A 10,525-nucleotide genomic window follows, 5' to 3' on the forward strand; every position below is an offset into this window, starting at 1 on the left:
CTAACAGCTAAGCAGTTTTGTTACAAAATTATCTTACTGCTTTGCAAGTTTCCAAGCCTCAGGGCACCAGCATAAGACAACCTTAATCTTGAGAGAAAAAGAACAGAAACTGGTAGGGAGAAAAATGGACTGCCAGATTGTAGACTTCCCCGTCGGTTTCCTTTGATGAACAAGGAAACCGAATTTGTTTTTTTAGTTTGGTTTGATCTGTTTTTTTCTTTTTCTTTTTTTTTTCTTTTTTTTGCTTTTTCGAGACAGGGTTTCTCTGTGGTTTTGGAGACTGTCCTGGAACTAGCTCTTGTAGACCAGGCTGGTCTCGAACTCACAGAGATCCGCCTGCCTCTGCCTCCCAAGTGCTGGGATTAAAGGCGTGCGCCACCACCGCCCGGCATTGATCTGTTTTTTTCAGACAGGGTTTCTCTTTGTAGCCCTGGCTGTCTAACACCTCATTCTGTAGACCAGGCTGGCCTGCAACACACTTGAGATCCGTCTGCCTCTGCCTCTAGAGTGCTGGGATTAAAGACGTGCACCACCACCACCCAGCTCAAGGAAACTGAATTTGTGTTGAAGGCTTAACGTAAAAATGGCTCTCCAAACAAGAGCTAAGTTATAACCAGTCTTGCTGAAAAGCAAGTCCTTTGCCCACATGCTATGTAAGCCAGAAGTTACTTATTACAGTACAGGAAACTAAATGATAGTTGGCAATTATTATTGACAAGCTGTATGATTAAAGATTAAAATAGGAAAAGGTAAAGTTTTGTATCTTGTAAACCTAGATGTTTTTCATATGGTAGAATTCCAAGAATACTTACATGAACTTGAGAAGAGTAAATAATTTATTATGCCCTATCGTTTATTGTTCCCCATTGACCCTGACTGAAATTAAGTATTTGAAAAGCTGGGGTGGTCGTGCATACTGGCAATCCAAGTACTCAAGGGGCGGAGGCAGGAGTATCAGGAGTTCAGGGCAGCTTGGATTATATACACAGCGAGACCTTTCCTTAGGTGGGAGAGAAGAATCTTGAAAATGTTTGGATGGTTTGATGGACTTGTTTTTCTTTCTGGTTTTGCCCAAAATAACAATCAATGTTGTTCATGTTGACATTAAGAAATCTACAGTGGGGCTGGAGAGATGGCTCAAAGGGTAAGAGCATTGCCTGCTCTTCCAAAGGTCCTGAGTTCAATTCCCAGCAACCACAGGGTGGCTCACAACCATCTGTAATGGGGTCTGGTGCCCTCTTCTGGCCTTCAGGCATATACACAGACAGACTATTATATACATAATAAATAAATATTTAAAAAAAAAGAAATCTACAGTGGGTTAGAGATGGCTTAGTGGTTGGAGCAATTGTTACTCTTGTAAAGGACCCAAGTTCGTTCTCCAAATGCACATGGTGCCTCACTTAACTCCAGTTCCAGGGACCTGATACTTTCTTCTGACCTCCCTGAGCACCAAGCATACAGGTGGTGCACGTACATGCAGGCAAAACATTCATACATATAAAAATTGTAACAGTAAGTCTCCTACACATCATAAGCTTTTGAACTAGTCTTCCACATAAAACTGACACCTATACTTCTATTTGTAATTAACTACTGATGTTTTCTTTAAATTGAACATTAGCAGTGAGGCATGTCATTCTCTCCAACTAGGGTTTTAAGTGAAAATTATTTTTATTAGTTTGTCTTTTATTTCTCAGAGTTTTTAAGGATAAAATTTAGTGTTCTTCAAATGTTACTCTAAAGCAAATGTTAATCCCCCCGTCTGTAACTTTTATTTCAGGGTTCTGCTGTTTTATGTAGTCCAGGCTAGCCTAAAACTCACAATTATCTGGGATTAATGAACTGCCCATAATAAACAATTTCAGAACAAGCTCCTGAGAGTTTCTTCCTTAATCTGTTCTATGATAGACTTTATTCACTAATAGGTTGGCTTTAGAGACAAGGTGAAATAAACTGTTCTCCAAGCCTCAATCTGCCTTCAGAAGCAGGACTACCAGGAAGGTATGGCTGAAGAGGCAATTATAGAGGTGCACTAACCATAGCTGGCTTCTTTTTGATTTGTTTTTCAGGCAGTTCTCTGTGAGTAACAGAGTTAGATTTGAATTTATGGTAGTCCAGCTTAGGTCTCCCAAGTGCTGGGACTATAGACATGTACCATTACACTCAGCCTCCTAATTCTCATGCTTATTTTAAAACTGACCCTCAGTTTTGTTCATTCACCCCAATCTGATTTCACTATAGTTCTTTACTAGGAATTAATTACTTTTAATACAGTACTAAACAAACTGATGTTATAGTTGGTAAATCTCACTATTCCTGCCATAAAAAGTTTACTAAAAATATACATAGAAAGCATAAAATACAAAATATAAAAATATATCATTCATTTACATGCATCAGTCTTTCCACAGACTGGTATGGCTTCATTACAAACTGTTGCAAGACTATGATATTAAAAGTAAAGTTGCTGGGCAGCAGTGGCGCAAGCCTTTAATCCCAGCACTCGGGAGGCAGAGGCAGGCGGATCTCTGTGAGTTCGAGGCCAGCCTGGTCTACAAGAGCTAGTTCCAGGACAGGCTCCAAAGCTACAGAGAAACCCTGTCTCGAAAAACAAAAACAAAAAAGTAAAGTTATATTTAGCTGGGTAGTGGATGCACACGCCTTTAATCCCAGCACTGAGGAGGCAGAGACAGAGATATCTGTGAGTTCGAAGCCAGCCAGGTCCACAGATCTAATGCTAGGACAGGCTCCAAAGCTACAGAGATAAATCCTGTCTCAAAAAAAAAACAACAAAAATGTAAAGTTATATTTGGAATTAATTTTTGCTGTGATAATATGATTATAACATATTTAATGTATATTGTCTATAGGGTTTCCACAATATTTTAATGACCTACCCTTATAGCAAGTTTCTGGTTGCATGAGAGCTCAGAAGTGTTATATTGACATGTGATTTACGTTTTTACTCTTTTTCTTTCATTCAAAATCAATTTTTGTACGTACTCATTTAGAAATTGGAATCATTTTGAATTCCCTGAAGAACACTGAGAGAGATGTTCTCAATATTAAGGAATCTAGATAAACAAAATTAAAATATTTACCACATTTTGTTTGGGGATACACCGATATTTCCATTAATACATAATTGCTGTGTTTACATTACCATGACCAACCAAAAAAATGAAATACCTCTGCAAATTTAGCAAATTGCTATTTGTTTACCTTCTTCTAAAGTACTATACCTAGAAATAGTGTATTCTCAGTTACAATGTGTTTGGATGCTTGTACAGAATTATTATTTAACAAATAGCATATGATCTCTACTTGGGGAGTATCAATCCCCTCAATTTGGAAATGCTCAGAACTACCACTGGAATAAATCCAGCTGGTCTTGTTTGAAGTTGATAACTTTTTTTAAATTTTACTTTACTTTTAAAGATTTTTTTTGGTTTTTCGAGACAGGGTTTCTCTGCGGCTTTGGAGCCTGTCCTGGAACTAGCTCTGTAGACCAGGCTGGTCTCGAACTCACAGAGATCCGCCTGCCTCTGCCTCCCGAGTGCTGGGATTAAAGGCGTGCGCCACCACCGCCCGGCTAAAGATTTTTATTTATTTTGTATATAGGGTTCTTCCTGCATGTATCCTGCAGGCCAGAAAAGGGCAACAGATGGTTGTGAGCCACCATGTGGTTACTGGGAATTGAACTCAGGACCTCTAAAAGAGCAGCCAGTGCTCTTTACCTCTGAGCTCTCTCTCCAGCCCCAGAAGTTGGTAACATTTTTTAAAAAAAAGAGAGATAAAAAAGAAACCTTGAACTGGCCCTGGTGGTACAGCCCATAATCCTAGCTTTGTAGGAGGTTGAAGCAAATTCAAGGACTTTTGGATTATAGAATGAGTTCAAGGCTAGTTTAGGTAAATTTAAATTATTGAGCCCCTGTCTTAAAATAAAAGAAGACTAGAGATATAGCCCAATGTCAGAGCACTTGCTTGGCATTGACGAAGTCTTGGGTTCAACCTCTACCACAGGGAGGCAGAAACTGGGGAGTTGAGATGGCAGCTGCTAACAGAACAACAGCAAAACATGAGTGTGCTAGAAGACTGGTGGCTCAGCTGTGAGGCACTGAACTGTAGGAAACCATCTAAACTGGGATGGGGAACCCTTACAACTCCAAGAATATGGATTTTTCCTTATTGGGGCGGGGGGGGGGTTGAGACAGGGTTTTACTGCCTAACAGTTCTGGCTGTCCTGGAACTCGCTTTGTAGAGTAGGCTAGCCTCAAACTCACAGAGATCTGCCTGCCTCTGCCTCCCAAGTGCTGGGACTAAAGGTATGCACCACTACCGCCCAGAGTATATGGATTAAAAAAAATTAATCTATTGTATGTTAGGTGTTTTGCCTGCATGTATGTCTATGTACCATGTGACTGGTACATGGGGAAATCACTGCAATAAGCAGCCTGTGCTCTTAACCACTGAGCTTTCTCTCCATTCCTACATTTAGATTTTTAAAAAAATTCCATATTGGATACAATGTAAGAGATACTTTTATAGTTAGTTTTTCTTTTTTTTTTGTTTTTTGTTTTTTCGAGACAGGGTTTCTCTATAGCTTTGGAGCCTGTCCTGGAACTCCCTTTGTAGACCAGGCTGGCCTCAAACTCACAGAGATCTGCCTGCCTCTGCCTCCCGAGTGCTGGGATTACAGGCGTGCACCACCTAGTTTACGTGTACTTTGTACATTATTTTGAAACAGGGTGTCACTATGTAGCACTGGCTATCCTAAGACTCATTATGTAGATGAGACTGGCCTCAAACTCAGAGATCTACCTGTCTCTGCCTCCACTCTGTCTCTGCCTCCAAATTGCTGTGGTTAAAACAGTGAGCCACAATACCCGGCACAAATTTGCAAATTCCGGTGACTTAAAATTGGGAATACTGGTTTTATAAATTGGTCTTGGACTATCACCATTGCCTATTTTTTCTTCATGAAGTTTCCTATACCTACTTGTATACAAGCAGTTTTTCCTTTGTGCCATTCTATATAGAAACAATAGCCTATTGAGTTCAGCTGACCTGGGCTGAGTAAAACTGAGCCAACTACACAAGAATAACTACAATGTAAGTTAAGTTTGAAACAGATTTCAATTTGAAACTTAAAACTGGTGTTTGCTCAAATGATAACAGGCCCTCTCTGTGTTATTCTCAGGAACATAGGTAAATTTTCCTTCAAGTGTGCTGCATAAAGTGGCTCATCTTTCTGCTAGTTTAGCATCTCTCAGTTGGCTTCCATACATGTTTAAAAACTGAAAAGGCCAGCTGGGCATGGTGATACACACCTTTAATCCCAGCACTCAGGAGACAGAGGCAAGTAGATCTCTGAGTTTGAGGTCAGCCTGGTCTACAAAGCAAGTTCCAGGAAAGCTAAGACTGTTACAGAGAAACCCTGTCTCAAAACAAAAAAAAAGTGGAAAAAAACTGAAAAGACCTGCACAAGTAGGCTGGCATCCCTGGTTAAAACTGATGAGATGAGTTTAAAGGCAGGCAACATACTTAGTTCACCAAGGCAAAAGTCAATGTACCTTAGCATAGTAGAAAAAGTATTCTCTACACCCACTGTGACAGTGGCTATGTACAAGCATAATTTATTCTAGAAACCAGGCAAAACAAAGTTTTAACTTCTACAATCTATGTTTGTGTATGTTGTGCTCTTGATTGTTTACACCACACAAACTAACATTTCAACAGTAAAAATAAAAACTCAAAGCTTGGTTTTGGCACAAGTGGCACATATATTATTTTTAGGACTACAAGGAGCTATAAGCATCAAAACCGGTGCTTCTGCCTCAGAATGAGAGACATGAATTTGAAATCAGTAAGTCAGCATAAATGTTCTGAGACAAGATCTTACTACGTACACCTGGCTGTCTATACTCAGAGACTCTCCTGCCTGAGTGCTGGAATAAAGGGTATGCCCCACCACACCCAACAAGGCTTTTTTATCTATCATTAATAACTATCAAAATTAAGTAACATGGTAAGTTATAAGATACAACTGTCACAAGAAGAAATTAATAGATAAAAAACTTGAAAAGGATATAGGAAGTAAAATATCAGGGCATAAACATTCTAATTCAGGAAGAAGCAGGACAAATTCTCTAAGCCTTAACCCAGTCCAGATGAAATTTTGTTGTTGTTGTTGTTTTTGTTTTTTTGAGACAGGGTTTCTCTTTAGCTTTGGAGCCTGTCCTGGAACTCACTCTCTGTAGACCAGGCTGGCCTCAAATTCAGAGATCTGTCTGCTTCTGCCCAAGTGCTGGGATTAAAAGTATGCACCACCACCACCTGGCCCAGATAAAATATTATTATCCCAAGGTACTAACCTTTGTTTGCCCTATAAAGGCCCATTACACAAATTAATATATTTATATTCTAACTGGGAAATCTCCAAGTCTTACATGGTCCATCAATGGTGAATCGTTTGCCAATCTGAGGATCAGATCTTATATCTGTATTCACCTATGTTATATCCCGAGAGGCCCAGCTAGAACAAACAGCCAGCTGAATGATCTCTCTCTCTTTACTATCCACCCTCACCATTGTCACCAACTTCTAACTGTAACACGGGTCACCACAATCTTGTAAATGTCTGTATCCATCTGAAAAATAAAATCACAGTCAATATTGGTAAATAACCAAAAGAGAGATGGCTGAGACACTAGCATAACAAGGTCACTGGGAAGAAAGGTCTTTATCACTAAAACTTGCAAGTATTCTCTAACTTCCAAAACAAATTACTCTTCTTTCTAATAGTGGCTCATTGCCCTCAGGATAGGAGATAGACATTTTGAAGGCAATATAGTGGAACACAAAGCTCAAAGTTTAAATGTCATAATCTGACTCAAGAGAAGGCATTATAAATGAATCTTAATCTGGTGAAACCTGACTTTTACAGAACTGTATACTGTATTTTCCTGTGTACAAAGGGCAGTGATACAGTGAAAAAAGATAAAGAGCATGGAAACTTCCTAAGACAAAACTACATTTCTTAAATGATTTAAAAAGATAAAATGAATTTAATATAAAAACAAATATCAACCATATACAATATAAGAATCTGGTCCCTAACTCAAGGAAACTAACAGTTTATAAAACTTGAAAAGAGACAATTGAGGGAATGTGACAAGTTTAGATAGTTGATCATATTAGAAAATAACTTTTCAAACACTTTCAGGGTGTTGTGATTATATTTTTTAAAGATACATATTAAGATAGTTACAGGTGAAATAATAGGCTAAGATTTGCTTCACAGTAACTAGGAAATAGGGAAGAAAACTAAAGCATAGGTAAAGGAAGATTAGCCATAAAGTGAATCAGGGTGATGAAGGAAGGAAAGCCTATGATACTATTACCCATATTTTAGAGTATGTTTGGAATAGTCCATAATGAAATTTAAAACAACAACAACACACACACAGAGAGACACACACAAGAACACTGCTGGGTGCCTCTGAATAATGGAATAAAATTCCAAATCTAGCTTCTAGCTCCATAACTAGACAAACTATCTAGAAATCTACCATAAACTGGCAAACACATTTACCAAATCATCTTCTATCATTAACCTAAATAGGACAGTGAGTTCTCTTCTAAGTTACTTACCAGATACCCTTTAATGTTCAAGTTTGCTACCCAATTGTAATTTGTGTTTAAGTTAAAATAATTTCTGAAGCTAACAGAATTTTAGCATCCACAGAATTTATTCAGCATAACCATAGAGGCATTGTCTTCATGCTGCTACACACAGACACAAACACAGATACAGCATAATAGCCATGTTTAGCCCAAGCACATTCCTTTTGAGGCTCATTTATATGTCTTCATATGCCACAGCCCATCATTTAAATAATGGATATTTTCAATGCCAATTCCTTTGTTGACTTTCTCACTGTAGAAAGAAAAAAAATACATAAGCAGGTTTTATGAATTTTATAGGCTTAATCATTCATGAGAAACACAGTCTAAAGTGTCATGCTACTTTACAATCAGTGAGCACCATGTAGGAAATGAATTGCTATTATATTATTGTCTACATTACACTACAGTACTCTGTGGCAATTTGTGAGGTTTGGGGATTTGGCTGATCTGACTTCTCTTTTAGTCGGCTATTTGTTTTTTGTGGTACTACAAAATCAAACCCCAGGCCTCATGCGTGCTATACAAGCACTCCACCATTGAGCCACATAATCACTCTTGAAATTCATATTTAAGTGATTCTAAAGCTGGGTGTGGTAAGACACCACCTATAATCCCAGACTGGAGGCAGATCAGAAATTCAAAGTCATCCTCAATTGCATGGTGAGTTCAAGATCAATCTGGCTACAAGAGACTCTGTCTCAAACACCCAAAAAATAGCCAGGTGTTAGTGGCCAATGCCTTTTATCCCAGAGGCAGGTAGATCTCTGTGAGTTCGAGGCCAGCCTATTCTACAGAGTGAGTTCCAGGACAGCCAAGGCAACACAGAGAAACCCTGTCTGGAGTGGAGAACAACCCGGAAAGTAAATACAAACAGAACGATACCTACAAAATATGCAAACATCAACACACTAAATCTCAAAGTAAAATTAACAGAATTTTGGTTATATATGTTGAAAACATGCTACATTTCTTTTATCACCAGGTTAGAATGTAAAATAGTATATATTATTTTTTTGGTTTTTCGAGACAGGGTTTCTCTATGGTTTTGGAGCCTGTCCTGGAACTAGCTCTTGTAGACCATGCTGGTCTCGAACTCACAGAGATCCGCCTGCCTCTGCCTCCCAAGTTCTGGGATTATAAAATAGTATTTTTGAGACAGTCACTTTGTAGTCCCAAGTAGCCTCAAACTCACAATCCCCCTGCCTCCACCTCACAAAGTGCTAGAATTATAGTCAGGTGCTGTTACACCCAGCTGTATGTGTGTTTTTCAAAACTAGCAGTAAAATACACACCCTCTAGCACCAATTTAAACCTAGATAGGCATTAAAGAGAAAATCCTAAAGTATCACATACACAGATAGATCTAACACCTGTTTCAGCACGTTTCATTTCAAAATGTTTAAGAATGTAACCCTGAAGACAAAGTGAGTTGTAATGGCTTCCTAATGTTAGGAAAAATAAGAAATGAGCTACTTTGCTTAGATATTTAAAAAATGTGGTATGAATGACATCAAACGTCACCTGTAACTGATGCTTCCTGAGCTACCACTTATATTTCAGTTATTTGAGCCTAAAATGAGACTTACATATCTTCTGCAGACATCTTCATGACACCAACACACAAAGCATGTTGCTTTCCTTCTGCCATGATTGCCTGAAAACAAGCTAAGAAAACTATTTCTCAGTTTGGGGAAGGGAAGTATGAGAAACAATGATTGCTTTGCCATTTGAGCCCGTCTTTGTTCTCTCCTAGACCATTGATTCCTTACGAGCAGGAACCTAGCGGTCTTTGGGTACAATGTAAATAGCCAATAAATCCTCAATGAATTGATCATTTTAGTTTCAAGCCAAATATCAGTACTGCACCTCCCTATGAACCAAACCAGAAAGTCAGGCAAAAAGAAGATAAAACTTACTGCAGATAAATACTAAAATCTGTAAAATATTTATCAACTGCTTTAGTTATTTCTACAACCAAATGGTGGCTTTATATAAATAACACATAAAATAATAATTATATTCCCAGCTGGGCAAGGTACAAGCTGATAATCACTATACTTAGAAAGTTAGGGAAGGAAAACCATAAATTTTAGTAAACCCTGAGCTACATAGCTAGTTTAAGGTCAGCTCTATGTTACATAACAAGACTTGTCTCAAAAATATACTAGAGTTCCACTCTATTTTGATGAGCCCCTGTAACAGTTTCAGCTTTTATACAATTGAAACAATGATTTTAGTTATCCTTTGAAGCTTCCATGTTTTATGCTGCAGTGTTTGAGTTCAAATACACACAGAATCTCTACTATTTTTTGCAATTTCTATAAATCTGTTACTTCAAATGAGGAAACTTCATCTCCAAAAGGGGAGTGGGGGGTGATGGTAAAGTTAAGGCACTAGGAAAATCTTCCAGTCAAGGAAAAATACAGACCAGAAAACATACCATTGTTTAAATCTATAAACATAAAAGGTAACTGTCCTCAAAGAATACTTTTCTCCATTGACTTTCCAGTGGTCCATTCAGTATAGCACAAATATTTGAACACCTAGTATGTGACTCATATCTACATCAATACAATGTGTGTCTATCATATACAACTTATTCTATCCTTTAGGTATAAATGCCACAAAAGAGAAAGCCTTCTTTTGAGCACAAGACACAGAATACACCTCTTTTTGAAAGTTAGTGTTACACTATGTAGCCCAGGCGGATCTGGGCTATGTAAACCAGGATGGTCTCAAATTCACAAAGATACCTCGTGAGTGCTAAAAGTATGTACCTATCATTACACCCTGGTATTTTTGTTTCTGAGGCTGACCTCAAGCTAATGGCAGT

The 10,525-nt window shown here is 38.3% G+C and overlaps 1 protein-coding gene across 2 annotated transcripts in view; it reads right to left on the minus strand.

The window, feature by feature from the left end:
* Window positions 1–7,735: 7,735 nt before the first annotated feature.
* The window catches only part of Mcts1 (MCTS1 re-initiation and release factor), a 12,462-nt gene continuing 9,672 nt past the window's right edge, over window positions 7,736–10,525 (minus strand). For both annotated transcript variants that reach the window (XM_075957404.1, XM_075957403.1), the window contains exons 5-6: window positions 9,279–9,346; window positions 7,736–7,942 (exon numbers count right to left, since the gene is read on the minus strand). In XM_075957404.1, the coding sequence (XP_075813519.1) occupies window positions 7,861–7,942; window positions 9,279–9,346 (150 nt within the window). In that variant the 3' untranslated portion in view covers window positions 7,736–7,860. The remainder of the gene's footprint in view (window positions 7,943–9,278; window positions 9,347–10,525) is intronic.

The sequence above is a fragment of the Microtus pennsylvanicus genome, chromosome X (assembly GCF_037038515.1).
Source record: "Microtus pennsylvanicus isolate mMicPen1 chromosome X, mMicPen1.hap1, whole genome shotgun sequence".
Taxonomy (NCBI): Eukaryota; Metazoa; Chordata; class Mammalia; order Rodentia; family Cricetidae; genus Microtus; species Microtus pennsylvanicus.